This window comes from Dendrobates tinctorius, unplaced genomic scaffold (genome assembly GCF_039654945.1).
Source record: "Dendrobates tinctorius isolate UK_male_01 unplaced genomic scaffold, ASM3965494v1 ptg000140l, whole genome shotgun sequence".
Taxonomy (NCBI): Eukaryota; Metazoa; Chordata; class Amphibia; order Anura; family Dendrobatidae; genus Dendrobates; species Dendrobates tinctorius.
In genome coordinates, this window is record NW_027361808.1 from 712501 (window position 1) to 738912 (window position 26412).

General features: G+C 41.7%; 1 protein-coding gene across 1 annotated transcript in view; it reads left to right on the forward strand.

The window, feature by feature from the left end:
* Window positions 1–26412, forward strand: part of SMOC2 (SPARC related modular calcium binding 2) — a 792053-nt gene that overhangs the window by 296759 nt on the left and 468882 nt on the right. Inside the window, exon 4 of the mRNA XM_073545093.1 lies at window positions 15255–15354. Coding sequence (XP_073401194.1) covers window positions 15255–15354 — 100 coding nt within the window. The remainder of the gene's footprint in view (window positions 1–15254; window positions 15355–26412) is intronic.

Consider the following 26412-nt stretch of genomic DNA (forward strand, 5'->3'; position numbering starts at 1 on the left):
ACCTTGTTTACAACAGCCTCCTAGTGTTGCATACGTATTGGGCCTCAGCCCCTAGATACAGATATAATGCAGAATGGCCTGTAGCCCCTCATATAATTTGTCCTTTTATGGTTAATAGCTGTTTACTAGGCTCTAATACAGTCCATATAGGACATTAATATAAACAGAAAGTGAGCCACTGTACATATAACAAACACTCTCAGAAAGGAAATGTATAGAGTCTCCTTTAGATTACTGACCACAAATCACCTTTCTAGAGTATGAATAGATGGGAGATATACAGAGGGAATCGAGCTTCCCAGCGATTTGCTGATATGTGGAGCCCCCTAGCTGTGAGCAGTATTCGGGTATCGCCATGGAAAGCAACGATATCTGAGATAAGTACATTATGATCTATTCATACTCTAGAAAGGTGATTTGTGGTTAGTAATCTAAAGGAGACTCTATACATTTCCTTTCTGAGAGTGTTTGTTATATGTACAGTGGCTCACTTTCTGTTTATATTAATGTCCTATATGGACTGTATTAGAGCCTAGTAAACAGCTATTAACCATAAAAGGACAAATTATATGAGGGGCTACAGGCCATTCTGCATTATATCTGTATCTAGGGACTGAGGCCCGATACGTATGCAACACTAGGAGGCTGTTGTAAACAAGGTATAAATGATATAACGAGTGCCCCTTTGTCCTATATGGGTGATTTCAGGCGGCATTGAACATTTTTAATCACTTCAGCACGAGCACTTTGTATGGCACTTTTTGTTGATTTATGTTTTTAAAGGTTTATTAAAAGTTAAGTTTTAGTTAAACTGGTCCGTACCAATCTGCTACAAAATACATATCTTGTCATTGGTAGATATACCCCTGCTAATACTCTTTTAATGCATCCCATTATTTTATTTGCCTTTGCAGCAGCTGCCTGACACTGGCCGCTAAATGTGAGTTTGTCGTCCACCCATACACCCAGGTCTTTTTCAGTGACTGTTTTTCCCAGTGTTTTACAATTAAGCACATAATTATACATCTTGTTCGTTCTACCCAAGTGCATGACCTTACATTTATCCCCATTAAAGCTGTAATAGATAGTGCTATGACGACATTATGTTAAACTTCCTGATATAACACAGACACATTAAAAATGCTCTGAGTTACTTTATTCACGTGATAAACAGCACAAAAAAAGCTAATTGACGTTTTTTGATTTATGCCTCACATAAGATCAAATCTAAAGTTACACCAAGATGATACCAATAAAAAATACAGCTAATCATGCAAAAAAAAAAATCTCCTACAGATATCTACGCATAAAAATAAAAAGTTACAACTAGAGATGAGTGAATTGATCTCCAGATAATCAAGTTTGAGTCAAATTTCCTGAAATTTGAAGTTCCACACAAATTCAAACAATCTGCAATTTGGTTTGGAAGGATTGGCAAAAAAATGCCATTTCACACATTGCTGAAGGCTCAGTGAGTTCAGGTACGGTTGCTCGGGCTGCTCCATAATGCCCTGCAGCCATTAGATGACTTATCTCAGCCAATCAGGGAGACTATCATTGTGTTATTCCCAACGGTGGTGCAGGTTAATTTGTGGACCCACTGTGCCACATTACCTGGCCTGCCCTTTGTGACTCCTGAAGGGAGAGGGAATTTTTTATACAGGATTACTCCCAGCAACTGACTGGGAGCCATTTTGCAGGTGGACATTGCAAGATTCTGAGGGCAATTACTATATTCATATGTTGCCCCTTTAAGAGCAGAGAAGCACGCGTTAGAGCACTAGGCACACCGCCGTAAATGGTGTTGCATATACAGGAAGGAAGCAGAGACACACATGGACCACGTTGCGATGCCGAGATAGGGCCAGCTAAGAAATACCATTTTATGCATGTACTCTATATAATAAAAGCAAGTACTGTGAATTACACCCAGTATACAGGACAGGAGAAGTGGTACTGTGCAGTGTATATATGCAGAATGATATAGATACTGTGAATATACACCCAGTACACAGGACAGGAGAAGTGGTACTGTGCAGTGTATATGCACAAGAGGAGTGGTACTGTGCAATGTATATACAGTGCCTTGCAAAAGTATTCGGCCCCCTGGAACTTTTCAACCCTTTCCCACATATCATGCTTCAAACATAAAGATACCAAATGTAAATTTTTGGTGAAGAATCAACAACAAGTGGGACACAATTGTGAAGTTGAACGAAATTTATTGGTTATTTTAAATTTTTGTGGAAATTCAAAAACTGAAAAGTGGGGTGTGACAAAGGCTTGACAAAGACGGGTCACCGTTGAAACGTTGCTATCTGAGGATCAGTAAAGTATCCACTGTTTTCACATTTAATTTGAGTGCTGCCTATTTTTTTCCTTTTTTTTTCCTTTATATATATATATATATATGCACAATAAGAGGTTAAGGTTTTCTATTTGTTTGACTTATTGATTTTAACAATCGTTGGCACTAAAATAATACTGTTGGTTGTTGCAGCAAATTATTTTCTATGCATGTGTCTATTTAGTGACCTATTTATGTAAGGTTATGCATTTTTTTGTTAAAGGGTGGGAGAATTTTAAACCATAAATATCTTCCCTCCTCCAAAAAAGGTAAAAAAACAAACACGATTGCATGTATTTCACTTTTTACCTTTTTAAAGTCTCTCAAATAATGAAATGCCTCCCCACTTCCAGCCAAAAAATTAAATTAAATCTGTTCTCCTAATGCCAAATTCCCCCTTTTCCTCTGAGTCCTATAGTGTGACTAAACCACAGTTAGTGTCGACATGAATGCCATTTGTTGTGAGTTCATTTTCCCCTTCACCATTGAGGTCGGATGAACTCCCTTTTCTGGTGAAGGAAGGTAGTGAGGCTGATTACCAAGCACCTGAGCAGGATGATGATGACTGGGTGACTTGAATTGCTGACTGGATATAAGGCAGCCGACGCTCTTCTGCCTTGCTGGTGATTTCCCTGAGGGATTCTAGGAGACCAGTCTGATTCCTGCTCCTCAAAAGCTAAGTTTTCTGCTCTGCTTTTTGCATTTGTGTTTTTGCTTTGTTTTGCCTTGTTTTTCTGGATTTCTTCCATTCCCTGCTGGGGTGAGCTGAATTCCTTTTTGCTCTGTCTTCAGAAAATACCTGAGTACTGATATAGTCTTTTTGAAGCCTAGCGTCTTCAGGGCTGTTTTCCCTATCTGTCTGTTGGCTCTTGTTTTGATAGGGTTTTGGCGGATTGCAGACAGCAGCTTTTCTATCCTGTCCTATTTAGTTAGCTTTGGCCCCATCATTTGCTCAGCCTATCTTTCTATCTGTGTGAGTGTTTTTTCATCTTGCTTCACCGTCATTATATGTTGGGGGCTGCCTATTGCTTTGGGGTCTGCTCTGGGGCAGTTTAGATTTCCCTTTCTGTCTTTAGGCTATTTAGTTCTCCGGCTGTGATCAGGGGGTCTAGGGCACCGTAGCAACCCCCCACGGCTACTGCTAGTTGTTGTTGATAGGTTCAGGGGTCTGCAATCCGATAGCTGCCAACTTCTCTGGTTTTCTGGACTTAGCTAGTATTTCTGTTTTTGCCTCCTACGGTGACTCATTCATAACAGAATCACCAGCCATACCGCAGATCCTAGGGTACTCAATAGCAGGAAAGAATTGCAACAAAAAAAAAAATGTGTATATTTTTTCCTCTATATCTCTGAGGCCTTAGGGGGAATTTTTTTTTCTCTCAATGGAGATAAAGCAATTGTCTGATCGTGTGGAGCAGCTCGCTGCGGAAGTGTGGGGAATTTCCGCCTACCTTGCTCATTCACATGCTGCTGAACCAAAGATCCCTACTCCTGATGTGTTTTTTGGGGATCGGTCTAAATTTTTGAATTTCAAAAATAATTGTAAATTATTTTTTGCCTTGAAGCCTAACTCGTCAGGGAGCTCCGCGCAGCAGGTTAAAATTGTCATCTCTTTGCTGCGTGGCGATCCCCAAGATTGGTCGTTTTCTTTGAAACCTGATGATCCTAGTCTGACTAATGTGAATGCATTTTTTCAAGCTTTGGGGTTCTTGTATAACGAACCTAATGCTATTGATCAGGCTGAAAAGACCCTGTTGGCATTGAGCCAGGGTCGAGATTCTGCAGAATTGTACTGTCAAAAATTCCGAAAGTGGGCGGTACTTACTGCCTGGAATGATAATGCCTTGGCAGCTCTCTTTCAGAAGGGTTGTCAGAAGCCGTAAAAGATACTATGTGGGATTTCCTGTTCCCTCTGGTCTTGACGATTCTATGTCATTAGCCATTCAGGTTGATCGGCGTTTACGTGAACGCAGGACTGCACGAGAGGTGTTGCCACCTGTTGAACAAGTGTCTGAACCTATGCAATGTGATAGAGTTTTGTCCAGGGAGCAACGTCAGGAGTTCAAAAGGCATAATAAGCTGTGTTTTTTTTGTGGAGATGCGTCGCATATTATTTCTGCCTGTCCTAAACGAGAGAAACGTTTTGCACACACGTTTTCTGTGGGTGGTGTTCAACCTAAGTTTCTTCTAGCAATTACTCTGATCTGCTCCCTGTCCACATTTTCCGCCAAGGCTTTTGTGGATTCGGGAGCAGCCCTGAACCTAATGGACTTGGATTTTGCTAAATGTTGTGGATTTCTGATGACACCTCTGCGGACGCCTATCCCTTTTAGGGTGATTGATGATACTCCTTTGGCGAAAAATAAACCTCAGTTTTGGACCCTGGTGGTAATGCGGGTCGCCCCAGACCATCAAGAAAATTGCAGATTTTTGGTGCTGCATAATTTGCATGATACCATTGTTCTGGGGTTTCCCTGGTTGCAAATTCATAATCCAGTTTTGGATTGGAAATCTGTGTCCGTGGTGAGTTGGGGTTGTCGGTGTGCCCTTACTGAGGCTCCGGTTTTTTCCACCTCTCCTCAGTCGCATGATGTTCCTGACTATTTGGCGGACTTTTATGATGTATTTAGTGAGAATGAGTCTGCGTCTTTGCCTCCTCATAGGAGTTATGACTGTGCAATTGAACTGAGCCCGGGGTGTAAATTTCCCAAGGGTCGGCTCTTCAATTTATCTGTACCCGAGCACGAGGCTATGCGATCCTATATTAAGGAGGCGTTGGAGAAGGGTCATATTAGACCATCCTCTTCACCCTTAGGTGCCGGGTTTTTTTTCGTGGCCAAAAAGGATGGTTCTTTAAGGCCTTGTATTGATTATCGTGCCCTCAACAAAATTACTATTAAATATGAGTATCCGTTACCCCTGATTTCGGATCTATTCTCCAGAGTTAAAGGTGCTTGCTGGTTTACCAAGCTTGACTTCAGGGGGTGTATAATCTTATCCGCATTAAGCATTTGGATGAATGGAAGACGGCGTTTAATACTCCGGAAGGACATTTTGAGTACCTGGTGATGCCTTTTGGGCTTACTAATGCCCCTTCTGTCTTCCAGTGCTTCATGAACGACATTTTCCGAGACTTTGTGGATAAATTTTTGATTATCTATCTGGATGATATTTTGATCTTCTCCAAGGATTGGGATTCTCATGTGGAACATGTTCGGACTGTGTTCCGGATCTTGAGGGAGAATTCCCTGTATGTCAAAGGATCGAAATGCCTTTTTGGGGTACAGAGGATTTCATTTTTGGGATTTATTTTGTCTCCGTCAACTATTGAAATGGACCCGGCCAAGGTACAGGCCATTTATAATTGGGTTCAGCCCACTTCTTTGAAGGCCCTCCAGAAGTTTTTGGGTTTTGCTAATTTTTATCGGAAATTTATAGCAAAATTTTCTAGTTTTGCCAAGCCATTGACTGATCTGACTAAGAAGGGTGCTGATGTGTTGAATTGGTCTCCAGAGGCTGTTTCTTCCTTTCAGGAGTTGAAGCGAAGATTCACTTCTGCCCCAGTTTTGCGGCAACCTGATGTCTCACTCCCGTTCCAGGTAGAGATGGACGCTTCTGAGATTGGTGCAGGAGCTGTTTTGTCCCAAAAGGATCCTGTAACATCTAAAATGAATCCCTGTGCTTTCTTTTCCCAAAAGTTCTTTCCATCTGAACGTAACTATGATGTGGGGAATCGGGAACTGTTAGCCATGAAATGGGCATTTGAGGAGTGGAGACATTGGTTGAAGGGAGCTAAACATCAAGTCGTGGTCCTCACTGACCACAAGAATTTGATTTACCTGGAGTCGGCCAAACGCTTGAACCCTAGACAGGCTAGGTGGGCCTTGTTATTTACACGTTTTGATTTTGTGGTCTCTTTTCTTCCTGGCACTAAGAATGTCAAGGCTGACGCTCTCTCTAGGAGCTTCTTTGCTGATTCTCCAGTGGTGACCAAGCCTGCTACCATCTTAGGCGAAGGGGTAGTTCTTTCTGCCATCTCGCCCGATTTGAGACGTGCTCTGGAAGAGTTCCAGGAGGACAAACCTGAGCATTGTCCCAGTGGAAAGTTGTATGTTCCTGACCAGTGGAAGAAGAGAGTGATGTCTGAAGTTCATTGCTCTGCATTGGCTGGTCATCCAGGTATTTTGGGTACAAGAGATCTGGTGAGTCGGTCCTTTTGGTGGCCCACCTTGTCTCGTGATGTCAGGAATTTTGTGCAGTCCTGTGGGACTTGCTCCCGGTCTAAACCTTGTTCTCGCTCTAGTGGGTTGTTGATGCCTTTGCCTGTCCCCAGGAGGCCATGGACCCATATTTCAATGGATTTCATCTCTGATATGCCTGTCTCTCAGAGAATGACTGTTATTTGGGTGATTTGTGATAGGTTCTCTAAGATGGTTCATCTTGTACCACTCCCTAAGCTAACATCTTCCTCTGAGTTGGTGCCCCTGTTTTTGCAACAGGTGGTTCGCTTGCACGGGATTCCTGAGAACATTGTATCTGACAGAGGAGATCAGTTTGTGTCTAGATTTTGGAGGACTTTCTGTTCCAAGCTGGGAATTCAGTTGTCCTTCTCCTCTGCTTTTCACCCTCAGACCAATGGGCAGACGGAGAGAACAAACCAGACCTTGGAGTCGTATTTGAGATGTTTTATTTCCGCTGATCAGGATGATTGGGTTTCATTTTTGCCCTTGGCCGAATTTGCTTTAAATAATAGAGCTAGTTCTGCCACTTTGATGTCACCTTTTTTTTTGTAACTTTGGGTTTCATCCTCGATTTTCTTCAGGGCAGGTGGAGCCTTCTGCCTGCCCAGGTGTTGACACTGTGGTGGAGAGTATGCACCAGATCTGGGATCAAGTGGTGGATAAGTTATCTCTCCCAGGAAAAGGCCCAGCGGTTTTCCAACCGACATAGGACCATTGGTCCTCAGTTTAAGGTTGGTGATATGGTTTGGTTATCATCAAAAAATATCGCTATGAAGGTGGCTTCTCCTAAGTTTAAGCCTAGATTTATTGGACCTTACAAGATTTTGGAGATTATTAATCCGGTCTCTTTTCGTTTGGCTCTTTCTGTCACATTTAAAATCCTTAATGTGTTTCATAAGTCCTTGTTGAAGAGGTTTGTTGAACCAGTTGTTCCTGGGGTGGCACCTCCGGACCCTGTATTGGTTGAAGGTAACATGGAATATGAGGTAGAGAAGATACTGGATTCCCATCTGGCTAGACGGAGACTCCAGTATTTGGTTAAGTGGAAGGGTTATGGTCAGGAGGATAATTCCTGGGTCTCTGCCTCTGATATTCATGCCAAAAGATTGGTGCGTGCCTTTCATCGGGCTCACCCTGATCGCCCTGGTGGCGTGGATGAGGGTTCGGTGACCCCTCCTCAAGGGGGAGGTACTGTTGTGAGTTCATTTTCCGCTTCACCATTGAGGTCTGATGAACTCCCTCTTCTGGTGAAGGAAGGTAGTGAGGCTGATTACCAAGCACCTGAGCAGGATGATGATGACTGGGTGACTGGAATTGCTGACTGGATATAAGGCAGTCGACGCCCTTCTGCCTTGCTGGTGATTTCCCTGAGGGATTCTAGGAGACCAGTCTGATTCCTGCTCTTCAAAAGCTAAGATTTCTGCTCTGCTTTTTGCATTTGTGTTTTTGTTTTGCCTTGTTTTTCTGGATTTCTGCCATTCCCTGCTGGGGTGAGCTGAATTCCTTTTTGCTCTGTCTTCAGAAAATACCTGAGTACTGATATAGTCTTTTTGAAGCCTAGCGTCTTCAGGGCTGTTTTCCCTATCAGTCTGTTGGCTCTTGTTTTGATAGGGTTTTGGCGGATTGCAGACAGCAGCTTTTCTATCCTGTCCTATTTAGTTAGCTTTGGCACCATCATTTGCTCAGCCTATCTTTCTATCTGTGTGAGTGTTTTTTCATCTTGCTTCACCGTCATTATATGTTGGGGGCTGCCTATTGCTTTGGGGTCTGCTGTGGGGCAGTTTAGATTTCCCTTTCTGTCTTTAGGCTATTTAGTTCTCCGGCTGTGATCGAGGGGTCTAGGGCACCGTAGAAACCCCCCACAGCTACTGCTAGTTGTTGTTGATAGGTTCAGGGGTCTGCAATCCGATAGCTGCCAACTTCTCTGGTTTTCTTGACTTAGCTAGTATTTCTGTTTTTGCCTCCTACGGTGACTCATTCATAACAGCCATTACTCTAGCGGGGCAAGCCGATTTAATAATTTGTGGGGTACATGTCTCTATAAACACAACCTGGGCACACTGTATTGGATATTAAGTTGAAAATTTGCAATTTTCACTCTTTAATGCCAACTTGAGGTTATTTCTGGAGAATACCCGTGGGGTTAAAATGGTCACCCTTAGTTGAATTCTTTGAGAGGTATAATTTCCAATATAGGGTCACTTGAGGAGAGTCCTGCTGTTCTGGCACTTTTGGACTCTGCAAATGGAGTTTGCAAACTATTCCAGGAAAATCTGTGCTCCAAAAGTCATATAGTGATCTGCTCTTTCCATCCCAGCCCCGCTATGTTCCCAAACAGTACAACAAACAATTGGGTTTTGACACATTTGCGAAAAATTGTGTAACAATTTATACAGTCAATTTTCACCTATTTCTGCATGTGAAAATGTAAAATTGGGCTAAAACAACATTTTAGCCATAAAAATGTAATTTGCTTTCTTCACAGATTAATGGTATATAACTCTTTGAAACACCTGTGGTGTGAACATGCTCACTACAACTATACATTAATTGAGGGGTGTAGTTTGTAAAATGGATTTACTTTTTGGGGTACTGCTGTTCTGCACTTAAAGGGCTCTGCCAATTTGGCATGGCACCTGGTAACTATTCCAAAATATGTACTATAAAATAGTTTTCTTTCGATTCTGAGCTTGGTAAGGTGCCCGAACAGTAGTTTCTGTCCACATTTTTGGGAGAAATTGCGAGGTACATCTTCTCCTATTGCCCCCTGTGAAAATGAAAACATTTTCATTAATTTTAGTGGAAAAAAATATTATCAGCTTCTCATTTCAATGTTATTAAAATATCTGAAGCACCTGTGGGCACAAATTGCTCACTACACTCTTAGATTAATTCCTTGAGGGATGTAACATCCAAAATTGGGTCAATTGGGTCAATTGTTGGAGTTTTCAGCTGTTTTAGTAACTCGGGGGCTCTGCAAATGTAACATGGCCTCCATCCAAAATTTCACTAGAAAAGACAAATAGCGCTCATTCCCTTCCAAGCAATACTGTATACCCAAACAATAAAAAGAGAGAAGAGCCAGCACTGCCAGTGGTCAGAACGCATAACATGAGGTGCATATGCACATATCTTACTGCATTCAAAATGAGACATTTAGCAAAATATTGATCAATATATTGAGCCACCCCGCCACGCTAAGGCAATCTCATATGGGGGGTCCTACTCTACATTTTTATTTATTCACTGTGCCATTGCGGCCTCCTAAATGTTTTAAAAGCAAGACCATATCAAATGCAATCCATACCTGAAGCATATCTGCATCACTCCCGTGCAGCCAGATGGAGCAGGTGCAGATGAAGGCCAACCAGGTCTGAACACAGACATCTCAGGTTTGACCTCCACACACTGCCTGACCAGCAAACACAGATGAAGGGCAATGCAGGCTCAGACATGGATGCAAAAATAAATAAAGCCTGGGGCAGGGCGGGGCTGCCGTGAGTGTGCACAGCAGCCTAGATCAATCACAATAAACACAGAAAAGATGGCGAACATGACCCAGCGTGCACGGCAACAGTGGTGGTCAGCCACAAAACCAATTTGCAATAAAAAGAGAGAACAGCCAGCACTGCCAGTGGTCAGAACGCATAACATGAGGTGCTTTTAAAACATTTAGGAGGCCGCAATGGCACAGTGAATAAATAAAAATGTAGAGTAGGACCCCCCATATGAGATTGCCTTGGCGTGGCGGGGTGGCTCAATATATTGATCAATATTTTGCTAAATGTCTCATTTTGAATGCAGTAAGATATGTGCATATGCACCTCATGTTATGCGTTCTGACCACTGGCAGTGCTGGCTCTTCTCTCTTTTTATTGCAAATTGGTTTTGTGGCTGACCACCACTGTTGCCGTGCACGCTGGGTCATGTTCGCCATCTTTTCTGTGTTTATTGTGATTGATCTAGGCTGCTGTGCACACTCACGGCAGCCCCGCCCTGCCCCAGGCTTTATTTATTTTTGCATCCATGTCTGAGTTCCATTGCCCTTCATCTGTGTTTGCTGGTCAGGCAGTGTGTGGAGGTCAAACCTGAGATGTCTGTGTTCAGACCTGGTTGGCCTTCATCTGCACCTGCTCCATCTGGCTGCATGGGAGTGATGCAGATATGCTTCAGGTATGGATTGCATTTGATATGGTCTTGCTTTTAAAACATTTAGGAGGCCGCAATGGCACAGTGAATAAATAAAAATGTAGAGTAGGACCCCCCATATGAGATTGCCTTGGCGTGGCGGGGTGGCTCAATATATTGATCAATATTTTGCTAAATGTCTCATTTTGAATGCAGTAAGATATGTGCATATGCACCTCATGTTATGCGTTCTGACCACTGGCAGTGCTGGCTCTTCTCTCTTTTTATTGTATACCCAAACAGTACACTGATTACATATGGAATCTTGCCATGTTTGGAAAAATGTTTTAACATATTTAGGGTTCATATTTACAGCTGACTAATTACTACACTAATCACTACACTGCTAGATGAATTGCAGTGAGTAGTCAAGTTCCTGAAATGCTGCTGTCTGCAATCCGTGAAAAACCCTATGAAAATAAGAGCCAACAACTGACAGTAAAAAAGGCCCTGAAGACGCTAGGCTTCAAAAAAGCTATGTCAGTACTCAGGAATATTCTGAAGACAGAGCAACAGGCAAAAGGAGATTCAGCTAACCCCAGCAGGGAATGGCAGAATCCAAAAAAGCAAGGAAAACAAAACACGAATGCAAAAAGGCAAAGCAGAAAACTTAGCTTTAGATGAGCAGGAATCAGACTGGTTTCCTAGAAGTCCACAGAGAAATCACCCGCAGGCCAGAAGGGCGTCGGCAGCCTTATATCCAGTCATTAACTCCACTCAGCCAGTCATCATCATCATCCCCAGGTGTTTGACAATCAGGCTCACTACCTTTCTTCACCAGAAGAGGGAGTTCCTCGGGCCTCAGTAGTGAAGGGGAAAATGAACTCACAACAGGGGCGGATCAGTGAGGGATCAGTGACCTCTCAGCAGTCTGCAACATGAATATCTAATCATAGCACCACATTCACCAACCCCACCTTAGGACACGAGCATATCATTAACTAAAAACTAAAAATAAGGATTAAAAAACAAGCACAAGATGGATTTCATCAACCAAGGTATCATTTTATTCAGTATAATTGCGCCGACCTGACGCTGTGTAGGTTACTATGCACAATCCAGCTGACACGTTGCCTTTAATCTATTGTGCTCCTTTGTATGCCAAAACAGTTGATTCTGGTTAGATATTGGTATTGATGTACTTCGGAGAAATTGTACAACCAATTTTGGAGTCCTTTTTCCTATTACTCTTGTGAAAATGAAAAATTTAATGTGAAAGCAGCAATTTAATGAAGAAAACTTTTTTTTCATTTTCAGAGCACATTGTTATACAATTCTGTGAAGCACCTATGGGTTTAATTCCTTGAGGATGCAGTTTTCAAAATGTTGTCACTTGTAGAGGGTTTCTGCTATTTTGGTTTATCTGGGGCTTTTCAAAATGCTACATGGCATTCACAATCTACACTGCTCAGAAAATGAAGGGAACACTAAAATACCACATCCTAGAAATCCCCAAATGAAATATTCCAGTTGCACATCTTTATTCATTACATAGTGAAATGTGTTGAGAACAATAAATCATAAAAAATGATCAATGTAAATTAAAATTAATATCCCATGGAGGTTTTGATTGGAATGATATTCAAAATAAAAATGGAAAATCAAATTGCAGGCTGATCTCACTTCAGTGGAAATACCTCAAGACAAGGAAATGATGCACACAGCAAGTTGCCTGAGCAACTTCTATGGGTTGTACAGTAGACACCGTCTCATGCTACTGTACCTTGATGACCAAAAATGACTAAAACAACAGCTACAAAGGATAAGAACAGAAAAATGGTCAGTGGTCACCAAATGCAGAACCACTATATTGCTAATTGCATACCTGTTTGTTGTTTGTTCCATTTGCACAATAGCAGGAGAGGTTGAGTCATGATGATCAGTGTTGCTTCATAACTGGACAAATTGACTTCACAGAAGTGTGATTGACTTGGAGTTACATTGTGTTGCTTAAGTGTTCCCGTTTTTGAGCAGTGTATGTGAAACCAAATTATGCTCCAAATGTAAAATACTGCTTCTTTCCTTCTGAGCCCTGCTGTGTGTCAAAACACACCCTTAATTACTGCCCAGCACTTGAAGAGTTATGTGGTATATCTATCTGTTTTAGTAGCATAAAAATCTAACATTTGAATAGTGCACATATTTTGAAATTTTCATAAATTAATGCAAATTTGACCAACCTAAATTTCCCTGTCAAATAAAGTACAACGTGTTATGAAACAATAGTCTCAGAATCATTATGATATGTACAAGCATTCCAAAGTCATTATCATATAAATTAACAAGTTAAATTTTTAAAAAATTGGTCTTGTCAGGAAGGTGAAAACTGGCTTTGTTGGCAAAGCATTAAAGCGTTTCTGAAGATCAATAATCAAGATTGCACGGCTCCGCTGCCTCTGGGCTTCCTGTTGGCCCAGGGAGCTTTGTACTCTAGAAGATTAACATTTTGGGCTGGTGAAATTGTTGAGCCATTATTCCAAACTGAAAAGAAAACTGAAAAACAATAGTGCAAAATTGAGTCTTACCCGGATAGAGGATGGGAGAACAATAGACGCAAGGATGTGCTCACCTGGCAGGGTTGTAGGACCACAACACGATAAAAAGCTCAGAAAACCTGCTGCTGCAGATCCATGGAAGAAGAATTTAGAGAGAGGAATATAATGGAGAATGGATCTTTTCTACGCTGCCAAAGAGAAGACACCAAAAATGATGAAGAAAGGAATCCAGGAGGCTATGTGTAGAGAATTTTTTTTCTTAATTGTCAACACACTTCAAAGTTCACACAGTTCTTCATCAGGACAAACTAAATGTGGTGACAATTAAAAACCACAATTCTTTTTGTCACCTCCTAGTTTCTTTTCTTCATCATTTTTGGAAACCAATATTGATGTTTTTGGCAGCGCAGAAAAGATCCATTCTCCATTTTATGCTTCTCTCTGAGTTATTCCAAACCGCACACTCTCCAGTTCTCCTGTCAAATGGAGATTTGCCTCCAAAGCATTGGAAGGTCATGGGGACATTAAATATAGCCAGATCCCACGATCCAGCCAGCTTCAGAGCAGTACTAGCTAGTGATGCCCTCCTTGCTTAGGAGACTGACTACTTCTGATGGACTGTATGGGTGGTTGATTATAAGGATCAAGCAGTAGTCTATAGAATTAAAAATCCCTTTGTTTGTTCTTGAGAATAGAAAAGATTTTTAATGACAAGTAAACTGCAATGTGGATTGTTTTTACAAGCATTTTCCAATTTTTAAGGAGTTGTCCAGGACGTTAAGATTGGTGGCCTATCCTTAAGATAGATAATTAGTGTCTGATCAGTGGTGATGTGACACTCAGCACCTTCTTTGTTGATCAGCTGTGTCGGTGGCGCCTGAGACAGCTTAGTTGGAGAGTTGCAGAGCTCCGCCACCTGTATAGTAGCCACAGGTGGATACTGCATATCCGCCCTCTATTCAAATCAATAGATGGCGGATTAGCACTACCCAATTGCAGCCACTAACACTGAGGCCATCAATGTTAAAGTCCTAGACAACCCCTTTAACCATAGATCATGTTAGGAATAACCCTTTAAATATTTTTGTTGCTTGAAGAAGTACATACAGTATTTTACCTTCTCATCAGTTTTCCTCTTAGTCTGGAAGTTTTAAAATTGTTGGAGGATCAGTAAGTACATACAAATGTATTGAGACATACAAAGTAGTATAATGGTAAAAATAATGGCTGATGATTGCCATTTTTCTATGCATCTATTTAAAACCCTTCTAATATTTCTTTTAATACTCCAGCATGTTCTACCGGTAAACATGTGTAATATGTTTTTTGAAATATTGGCTTTATTACAATAAGGCTACATTCCCACTATCAGTGTTTGTTGAGTTTTTGGCACTGCAGAATTTCTATACATTAGTTTATTTGCAGTTTTCTCATTGCGTTTTTGTGTGCGTTTTTTGACACAGCTTTTTATCGTAAATTTGACGCTGCATTTTTTTGTCTCTGTTTGGTGGGTCATGCTTTAGATAAAGCTGCTTTATTTTTTAAACTTCCTGGTATTGACATTCTTAGGTGTGCATTACATGCATTTTTGATTCGTTTACGCTGCGTAAACGCACTAAAAATGCATGTGTGTTTTTTACCTTCAAATTTTCGGCATCTAATGCAAGTCTGTGGGGAAAATCCACACAGAAAACTCAGTGTATCCTGCAAGAGAAATTGACATGCCTCAGATTGAAAAATACACCGCAGTTGAATTTGCGCAGTGCAAAAAAGAAGCACAGTGGGCATGGGATCTCTATAACTCCCATCCACTTAGGTGGTACTGTAAACTCTGCGTTTTTGCTGCAGAGAAAACATGCAGCATCAAAGGCGAGATAAAAGCTCATTGTGGGCACATAGCCTTATTTTAATAATCTTGGTTAATATATCATTTTATTTAATTTGTACTTTAATAACCAATGTAATTATTTGGTTTGTTTACAGATCCAGTGTCACAGCTACACAGGATACTGTTGGTGTGTATCTTCCAATGGACGACCTCTTAGTGGGACAGCAGTCGTACATAAAACTCCCCGGTGCCCAGGTGAGCTAATGCTAGAAATATTTATGTTATGTCAATTGGGAAAGCACCAAACACCTGGGCCAGTGACTTATTCCATCAAAATCACAAAATTGTGCCTTCTGAAACTTGACATGGCAGATCTTCTTCTTGACATCTACCATTGGATAATGGACATACTCTATGTGGCTCATTTAGATATCCCAGGACCCCTCAAAAAGAGGAGTTCCTTCTCTGTCTGTACATTGACCGCAATGTACTGGGACTGGCTTGACTGTTAAAATAAGCACTCAGCCAACCCCATGACACACCGAACTGATGATGTACCACACAAGAAGACCTTGCACCTATGTTGAGTACAGGATCTAAAATAAAGCCACTAAACCTGGAACCTGGATAACTGTAATAATAGAAAAATGTTAGAAAGTTGTATACTTCACTATTTTGTTTAGCTTGACAACCATATTAAGGTAAAAAAAATATTATTCTAAAATGTTAGGCCTCATTCACACTTCTTGATGTTGCCGATACCAGAAAAAAACAGTATCAGAGATATGATAATCCGTGTACAAGTGTGTGTAATACTTGTGGCATATGTTTGGCAATCGTGTGCCAACAGTGTGCCACATCAGTACCACACGTATCGGCACCTGGGAAGCAGCGGTACTATTCACACTGTTCCCCGGCGCCAGGTGCTTAAGACAGCTCTCATCATTCTCCCCTGCTGGTGCTGTGCTATAAATAATGAAAGAAAGAAAGAAAATGGTGTGAGTTCCCCTGTATTTTGATATCCAGCAAAAATTACAGCTGCGGATGCAAATCTTAGGTGTCAGATTCAGCAAGGCTGGTTAACAAGAATAAAGGTGTCACCACACTGTTTTTTTAAATTATTTAAATAAATAATTTTACAAAAATGTTGTGGGGTCCCCCTATTTTGACAACCAGCCTTGCTAAAGCTGACAGCTGGGAGCTAGTATTCTTAGGCTGGTAAGGGACCATGGATATTGATCCCTGAAGTCTAAAAATAGCCGCCCGCAGCCACCTAAAAAAGGCACATCTATTAGATGTGCCAATTCTGGCGCTTTGCCCAGCTCTTCCCACTTGCCCTGTGGCAGTGGCAAGTGGGGCAATATTTGTGGGGTTGTTGCCTGCCACCTTTGTATTGTCTGGTAACAAAAAACCAGGGGAAGAGTCTTGAGGAGATCATTTGCATATTCCCAGTGCCTTCTGGGATAAGTGAAGAGTCTCCGCGAGCTCAACGATCACTGGGTTTTGGCCGTTGCAGCTGAAAAGAGGAAATCGGAAAACCAAGGGAAGAGTCTTGAGGAGATCATTTGCATATTCCCAGTGCCTTCTGGGATAAGTGAAGAGTCTCCGCGAGCTCAACGATCACTGGGTTTTGGCCGTTGCAGCTGAAAAGAGGAAATCGGAAAAACCGCGCGCCTATTGGCGTGCAAAATTTGGCTCATCTTTCATCGTTTTTAAGAAATCTCAAGATGGAAGAGGCCAGGAGCCATTTGGTGAGCTGCATTTCTTGCTACATGTTCACAGATTTACCAGTGGAAAAGCCAAACTTCACATGCCACAAATGCAAGCTTGTGTCCCTGTTGGAGGAAAAGTTGCAAAATCTCGAAGAGAGGTTAGCTACGTTGAAGATCATTAAGGAAGGTGAAGAGTTCTTGGACAGAGCAGAATTATCTCTTCATGTTACAGAAAGAGAAGAAATTCGAAGTGCACCTGAAGAAACAGAGGAATGGAGACATGTGACCCAGAGAAGCAGGAGGATCAGGAGGCAGTCAGCACCCATACTGCTCAGAAACCAGTACCAGGCTCTCACGCAGGAAAACGATGAAGAAATACATCAGGATAAGACTTTGCCAACAAACAGCAACCTTGTACGCCCTCAGAGTCCTCCTGGATGGAGAAAGAAAAATGATGTGAAGAAGAAACGGAGAGTGGTGGTCATGGGGGATTCCTTGCTGAGAGGAACAGAGGCCGCTATCTGCAGACCGGATATAACTACAAGAGAAATGTGCTGTCTTCCAGGTGCAAAAATTAAAGATGTGTCTGACAGGATATCAGGACTCTTCAGACCTACAGATGACTACCCATTCCTGCTACTACATGTGGGGACAAATGACACCGCAAGAAATGACCTGGAAATCATCTGCAGAGACTTTGAAGACTTAGGCAAGAAAGTGAAAGAACTGGGAGCGCAGGTGGTCTTCTCTTCCATCCTCCCAGTGGATGGCCATGGAACAAGGAGGTGGAATAAGATTCTGCAGGTGAACAACTGGCTACGTCGATGGTGCCGTCAGCAACGATTTGGATTTCTGGATCACGGAGTGAACTACTTATACGATGGACTACTTGCTAGAGATGGGGTGCACCTTACGAAGACTGGAAAGCATGTATTTGGAAGTCGCCTTGCTACACTTGTAAGGAGAGCTTTAAACTAGAACAACATGGGAAGGGAAGCAAAAGACCAGAAAAAGCCATACACCTGACAAATGCTATTGAGAACTCTGCTATTAGAAGTGGAAAGGAAGAACAAAGACGAAAGAATCTAATTAATAAAAATATTGGAGAAAGAGAAACCAATCACAAACTAAAATGTTTCTATACTAATGCACAAAGCATGGGCAACAAACAAGGAGAATTGGAACTACTAACACAGGAAAAGAAATATGATGTCATTGGAATCACTGAAACTTGGTGGGACAATACACATGATTGGAATACAAGACTAGAAGGATACAACTTATTTGCAAGAAACAGACTTGATAAACGAGGAGGGGGTGTCGCATTGTATGTTCGAAACGCGTATATCTGCACAGAGATTGAAGCTTCAGAGACTGGGAGTTCTGTGGAAACTGTTTGGGTAAGAATACAAGGACAGAACAATGGAAAGGACACCATTGTAGGCATTTACTACAGGCCGCCTGTGCAAGCCGAAGATATAGATGAACTCTTTATGCATCAGATGGCCAAGTTCTCCAAAAAATATGACATAGTTGTCATGGGAGATTTCAACTATCCAGACATTTGTTGGGAATCTCTCTCAGGCAAAACTAACAGGTCAAGGAAATTCTTATTCTCTCTTGCTGACAACTTTATCTTCCAAAAGGTAAGGGAGAAAACAAGGGGAACTGCTACCTTGGATCTAATCCTTATAAACAGGGAGGAAATGGTTGAGGAGGTAAAAGTGGCTGGGACCCTAGGAGGTAGCGACCATGCTATTTTAGAATTTTGGATAACTAGAGGTGGAAGACCTGTGAAGACTCAGACGTCAAGGTTAGATTTCAGAAAGGCAGATTTTAAGGGATTCAGAAAGAGAATTGGAGGGATCCAATGGCTGGATATCCTTAAAGACAAAAATGTCCAGGAAGGATGGGAAATCTTGAAAAATGAAATTCTCAAAGCACAGTTGTTAACAATTCCGAAAAGAGGGAAGAATAGGAAGCATTTAAGGAAACCAGGATGGATGAACACAGAACTTAAGCACATGCTAAAAAGGAAGAAAAAAATGTTTATAAAATGGAAAGAGGGAGGCATATCTAAAGAAGAATATAATGCTGTCTGCAGAACCTGCAGGGCACAAATCAGATTAGCTAAAGCTGAAAATGAACTGAGGCTTGCAAGAGATGTCAAAAGCAATAATAAAGGATTTTGGGGATATGTCAAAAGTAAAAGAAAAGTCAAAGATGCTATAGGATTTTTACAGGATGAAAATGATGAAATGGTAAGACAGGATGTTGAGAAGGCTGAACTTTTAAATTCCTATTTTGCATCTGTTTTCTCTCAGAAAGGAAATGCAACATCAACTGTTATTCACTGTCCTATTAAGGGAATAAAAGAATCCAGGATATCTATAAACAGAAAGATAGTGAGGAAACACTTAGCTAACCTAAATGAATTCAAGTCTCCAGGTCCAGATGAATTACACCACAGAGTACTGAAGGAGATAGCAGAAGAAATTTTTGAACCCCTCTCCATAATCTTTGAAAATTCTTGGAGAACAGGAGAAGTGCCAGAAGACTGGAGAAGAGCAAATGTTGTTCCTATCTTCAAAAAGGGGAAGAAGGTGGACCCAGGCAACTATAGGCCGGTGAGTCTGACTTCTATACCAGGAAAGATCTTTGAACAAATTATTAAACAACATGTATGTCAATACCTGGATAAGAATGAAGTGATTAAACAGAGTCAGCATGGGTTTGTAACTAATAAGTCATGTCAGACTAACTTAATTTCCTTCTATGACGGTATCACTGATTGGGTGGATCAAGGAAATGCTGTAGATATAGTATATCTTGACTTCAGCAAAGCATTTGACAAAGTCTCTCATACAATCCTTATTGAAAAAATGACTAAGTATGGAATGGACAAGGCAACTGTTAGGTGGATTCATAACTGGCTTAGTGATCGGACCCAAAGAGTGGTCGTAAATGGCTGCACATCCAGTTGGAAGAATGTCTCAAGTGGGGTACCACAGGGCTCTGTCCTGGGCCCTGTATTGTTCAACATCTTTATCAACGATTTAGATGAAGGAATTGAGGGTAAACTGATTAAATTTGCTGATGTCACAAAGCTAGGAGGGATAGCTAATACTAGAGAAGAGAGAGAGAGGATTCAAAAAGATTTAAATAAACTGGAGAAGTGGGCAGCAACTAACAGAATGGTTTTTAACAGGGAGAAATGCAAAGTACTACATCTGGGCAATAAAAATGAAAAAAGCATATATAGAATGGGAGGAATAGGGCTAAGTGACAGCACATGTGAAAAAGACTTGGGTATACTAATAGATCACAGACTGAATATGAGTCAACAGTGTGATGCAGCAGCAAAAAAGGCAAATGCAATTCTAGGATGTATTAACAGAAGCATACAGTCTAGATCACGTGAAGTCATTATTTCCCTCTACTCCTCTTTGGTCAGACCTCATCTGGAATATTGTGTCCAGTTTTGGGCACCACATTTTAAAAAAGACATCAACAAACTGGAGCAAGTTCAGAAAAGAGCGACCAGAATGGTGACCGGTCTGCAAACCGTGTCTTATGAGGAAAGGTTGCAGGATTTGGGAATGTTTAGTTTGCAAAAGAGAAGACTGAGAGGAGACTTAATAGCTGTCTACAAATATCTAAAGGGCTGTCACATTGTAGAAGGATCAACTTTATTCTCATTTGCACAAGGAAAGACTAGAAGCAATGGGATGAAACTGAATGGGAAGAGACACAGATTAGATATTAGAAAAAACTTTTTGACAGTTAGAGTGATCAATGAGTGGAACAGGCTGCCACGAGAAGTGGTGAGTTCTCCTTCAATGGAAGTCTTCAAACAGAGGCTGGACAGACATCTGACTGGGATGATTTAGCGAATCCTGCTTTGAGCAGGGGGTTGGACCAGATGGCCCAGGAGGTCCCTTCCAACTCTACGATTCTATGATTCTATGATTCTATGATTAAGCCCACGGATTAGTAATGGAAAGGGCTTGATGTCACCAGAAAGCTATTCATTACTAATCCTATAGTTGTATGGTAAATAAACACACAGCAAGTATTAAGTATTTTATTTAAAATTAAAGCAAAACTTACTATTCCATTTTTATTCAAAAATAACAAACACAGTTATACTCACCTAACAACCACTCCATTGAAGCCCTCGTCTCCTGTAATAAAACAAAAATAATAACAACCATATCCCTCACGCCATAATCAATGTTTGAGAATAAATAGTTTTCAACCTGGACAGTGCCAAGATGTATCCATAGAGGTTGAGAACCACTGATGAATGAGCTGCTGTGAGCACAGCATCAGTGACTAACAGTAATGTCATCGAGGTTACCGTGAGTCACTGCAGCTGCATTCCCAGCTAGACTTAACTGCGATGACCTCAGCATTGTGAGAAAAAGTCACTGAATTCACCGCATTTCAGCTCAGTGAGTTCACTACAGATCATTGTGATAATTCAGTGAGTTCCCTCATGCCAGATGCATCTACTCTGGTGACTATGCCTTCCATCAAGAGGAAGCCATCATCAGACACAGATTAGCCACCATGGGTTAGAGAAAACTATCCATAAAATCTGCTTTTGTCAATGCCAAAATTAAATCTAGAGATACCATACTTTATGACGATAATGTTAAAAGTGAAAATCCAGATCTGCCTATTACTTTTAGCACTCTATACAGTTTAAAGTTCAGCAAAATCAAGAATATAATCTGTAAATATGGTAATATTTACTATACATTAATTAGGATGATATTTTTACCGCTTAGTGGCGGAACGAATTTTGACCTTAAAGATCAGGCCAAATTTTTTAAATCTGACCACTGTAACTTTATGTCATAATAACTCTGGAACGCTTCAACGGATCCCAGTGATTCTGAAATTATTTTTTGTGACATATTGTTCTTCATGTTTGTTGTAAAGTTTGGTTGATATGATTTGCATATATTTATGAAAATATCGAAAATTTGACAAAAAATTAGAAAATGTTGCAATTTTCAAACTTTTTATGCCCTTAAATCATATAGTTATACTACACAAAATAATTAATAAGCAACATTTCCCACATGTCTACCTTACAGCAGCACAATTTTTATAACAATTTTTTTTGCTAGAAAGGTTTAAAGTTGATCAGCAATTTCTCAATTTTCCAACAAACTGTGCAAAACCATTTGTTTAGGGACCACATCACATTTGAAGTAACTCTGAGGGGTCTATGACAGAAAATACCCAGAAGTAACACCCTTCTATTCTAAAAACTGCACCCCTCAAAGTCTTCAAAACCACATTCAAGAATGTTATTTACTCTTCAAGTGCATCACAGGAATTAATGGAACGTGGAAGGAAAAAATGAATATTTTACTTTTTTCACAAAAATGTTGCTTTAGCTCCAAATGTTTTACTTTCAAGGATCACAGGAGAAAATGGACCCTATAATTTGTTGTGAAATTTCTCCTGAGTATTTTGCTACCCCATATGTGGGGAAAATCTACTGTGTGGCACATGGCAGGACTCAGAAAGGAATCACAAAACGCAAAAATGGCTGGAATAGACAGCGGATGCCATGTCGCGTTTGGAGAGCCCCAGATTTACAAAGCCCCCTCAAATGACCCTATTTTGGGAGCTACACCCTTCAAGGATTTTATCCAGGGATATAGTGAAGATTTTTAACCCAAAAGTACTACACAGAATTTTATAAAATTAGGTCATCATATTGAATATGTTGTCATTAATGTTAATCGCAATTGCTTGCTACTCGAGTTTGCATCGGGGTGCTCCGGTATGCACCAAGTATTGTGGGTGGTCGAGCGACCCCGATGCAAACTCAAGTAGCGAGCACTTGCACTCAACATTAGTTGTCATATCAACATCATTTTTTTTTTACTTTTGAAAATACCCTAACCCCAATGCTAACCCTAACCCTAGCCCAATTATAACCCTAAGTCCAGCTCTATCCCTAAGCCCAACCTTAACCCCAACCTTATCCTTAGCCTGACCCCAACCTCAACCCTATCCCCAACCCTTACCCTAATGGTAAAGAATGAAAGAAATAAAATAGTAAAATAAAATTAATCTGACTAAAGGAATGACATGGGGGGAAGCATACTAATTGTTGGCTTTTGATCAGTCTGACAGGGCCAGAGGCTGGAGGGAAACTAGGTGGATGGCCAAGGGACGGAGTTGGAGGGATTGGGGGATTTTCGTCCCACGGCCCTCCACTTCATTTTCCTCTGGCCCTATCAGAGTGATCAAAAACCTGGAGATCGAGTACTGATGCTAGTTCCCACAGTGGAGAGCAAATTCTGGCCAAGTGGTAGGACCCTTATGAAGTGGTGGAGAAGGTTGACTAGGTCAACTACAAAATTCTCCAACCAGGGAAAAGGAAGCCCTATCAGCTTAACCATGTCAAATCAAACTCTGGCAGGATAGGAAATCTCTGAAAACTCCTTGATTGCTGGCCAGATCCGAAGCCAACACTGAACACATCAAGGTGGCAGAAACAGCAGTACCCGAAATTGTTGCATCAAAATAAGATATATTCTCGGAGTTGCCCTGCCTCACATGGGTCATCGAGAAGGAGGTTTTCACTGCGCTTCATGTTTGGGTGAATTTGAAGCCCTGTAGGATTCTGGAGGCCCCCAGGAGTTAATCTCGAAGGAGTTAAAAAGAATGCTGAACCTGGGAGTAATCGAGGAGTCCACGAGTTGGTGGTCAAGCCCCATTATGTTAGTGTCAAAGCCAGTGGCGATTCTGTAATGATTACAGGAAACTCATTGAAGTTTCAAACAGTGATACCTACCCAATACCCCATGTAGAGGAGTTCATTGAGAGATTAGGCCCAGCTGAGTTCATCACGACTCTTGATCTCACAAAAGGCTACTGGCAGATTCCACTTTCTAAGGAGGCAAAGGAAAAGATGACCTCATCAACCCCAGATGGCTGCTATCAGTATGTCAGGATGCCTTTTGGATTGCAGAGGGACCTGGCCACATTTCAGAGAGCCATGGACTGGGTTCTAGCCCCTCACAAGAAGTGCGCAGCAACCTACTTAAATGCTATTGTCATCTTCAGCCATGATTAGGCTAGCCATTTAAGTAAAGTATAAGTAGTACTCGACATCCTAAGAAAGGTCGGCTTTAATATGAACCCAAAGAAATGTGCGATGGGCATGGAGGAAATCAAGTATTTTGGCTATGTGGTAGGCAGGGGAGAAATTAAACCCAAATAAAAAAAGGTGGAGGCTATACAGAGTTGACCAAACCCACTCACAAAAAATAGGCAAGAGCATGTTACGTGCCCCAGAGACCGTGGGATACTCAGCACCGGGCCCGTTAACTTCAATGGGAAATGTCACAGTGGCAGTGACCTGGTCCGTGGCCTCAGGCGGTCATGTAAAAGGGGAGTATTGATTAGGGATAAAGTTTATGTAGTGATTTGTGATGCCAGTTGGAGTGTTCGACTGTAGTATAGCCGGCGCTGCAGATGATCCCAGGGGAAGTAGATGGTGATGGCAGTGCAGATGTTTAACCTTCTCCAACCAGGGCTGGCTCCCAGAGAATATGATGGAAGTAGGAGGCACGGAGTAATAAGACAGGAGACAAGGAAAGTCACTTTATCATTTACTGTAGCTCAGGTGCAGTTCACAAGAGATATTACAACTCTCACCAGGTTACAGTCTGCTCTTGAGAATGGGAATTATCCTTCACTCTGCCTGTGACTCAGTGTAAGCTTCCTGCTATTCTAATCCCTTCAGGGACCAAGGCTTCCCAGAGTTTGGAACTTCTAGTATAGCCTCTACTCACTGTGTTTTCCTCCTCGGGCACCTTGCAGCTTGGTTCCTGTGTGATTGCACAATCCTTCACTGATCCTAGTTTGCGGCAGTCTTCCCAGGGAAAACACTCTGCTCGTGGTTGTTTAAACTCACACAGTCTCTCAGCGTTCCATCCTGCTCTGAAAGCATGGATGGCCTAGGGGCACCCTCACACTGACTCACCGGGATTAAAGCAGCTGTGAATTCCAGGGTCAACTACCCCCACCTATGGCATGCACACAGAGGTGGTAAGGAAGCTGAGTTCATTGAGGTATGAGGCTAGGTGACTGGAGTGTCACAACCTGGCTTTTCGGAAGATCTCCATTGAACAAGGTGACTGGGGGGTCCCAATCCTGGCTTTCCCAAACATATCCATGGGGCTCACGTGACCAGGTGTCCAAATCCTAGCTTCCCAAAATGTATACATGGGATCAGTTGATTGTCAAAGGAAGAGATCTGTATTCTTTCAACTGTGGTCATGGTTTTCTAAGCACACATCCTGTAGAATATCAAATCGGTGTCCCTCAGGATGTAGCCATGATGTCTTGGCTACAGTCCTGTAGAGTGTTCCTGGCTGTGGTTTTGTAAAGATTCTCTGGTTCTTTGGATCTCTTATTCCAGAGGCATATCCCCTTTTTATAGTTCACAACTGTTGCCCTTCAAGCAGTCATCCAGAGGTTAAAGGTCATGTCACACTAAGAGTTTGGAACTTCTAGTATAGCCTCTACTCACTGTGTTTTCCTCCTCGGGCACCTTGCAGCTTGGTTCCTGTGTGATTGCACAATCCTTCACTGATCCTAGTTTGCGGCAGTCTTCCCAGGGAAAACACTCTGCTCGTGGTTGTTTAAACTCACACAGTCTCTCAGCGTTCCATCCTGCTCTGAAAGCATGGATGGCCTAGGGGCTGATTCCCTGATGCTTCTTAGCTTTTGCTTCTAGAAGGACCACATGTCATCATGGCTGTCAGGAGCATTCTCTTCTCCTCCATATTGAAAAAACAACAGCTCTGCTCCTCCCCCACCCAGTAAGGGTGTGTCTGCAAAGCTCTAAGCTCCAGACAAGTAAGGGAGTTAGGTGCATTGTGTGTGTTGTGGTCTCTAGCAGAAAAAGCATAACTCCCATTGCTCACAAAACACATACAAAACAGTACATATTTAACCCTTTTGTGGCGATAAAGACGCAGGGTGCCACACATGCCTAAGGATCGTGGGGTACTATAGGAGATTTGTACCTAATTGTGCCATGATAGCAGCCCCTTTTACCGATCTTCTGAAAAACACAACATCAGTGATAGCTAGGTGGTCTCTAGAAACTAAAGGAGATTTTCAGGAGCTACAATTAGCCCTCTATAGACTGCCAGTGTTAATAACGTTGAAATTCACCAAGGAATTTCTTTTCCAGACAGATGCGTCAGATATCAGACTGGGAGCTGTCATATCAGAGGAAGTTAATGGGGAAGAACACCTAATAATATATTTGAGTAGGAAGTTGTCCCCATACGAAAAAAACTTCTCTATCGTAGAAAAGGACTGTTTGGCTATCAAGTGGGTAGAATTTTTTGTTGGTATCAGACCATGCCCCATTAAACTGGATGTGGGAGAAAAAAGTGAATAATGCCCTTGGTGACCAGCTGGTTTTTAACATTGCAGGATTTTTATCTCCAGGTATTACACAGGGGTGGGAAGCTACATATGAGCGCAGATGCCCTATCAAGGGTTCCTTGTTTGATGGCAGAAGGTGCTCAACCCATCAGCCTTGGGCAGAGGG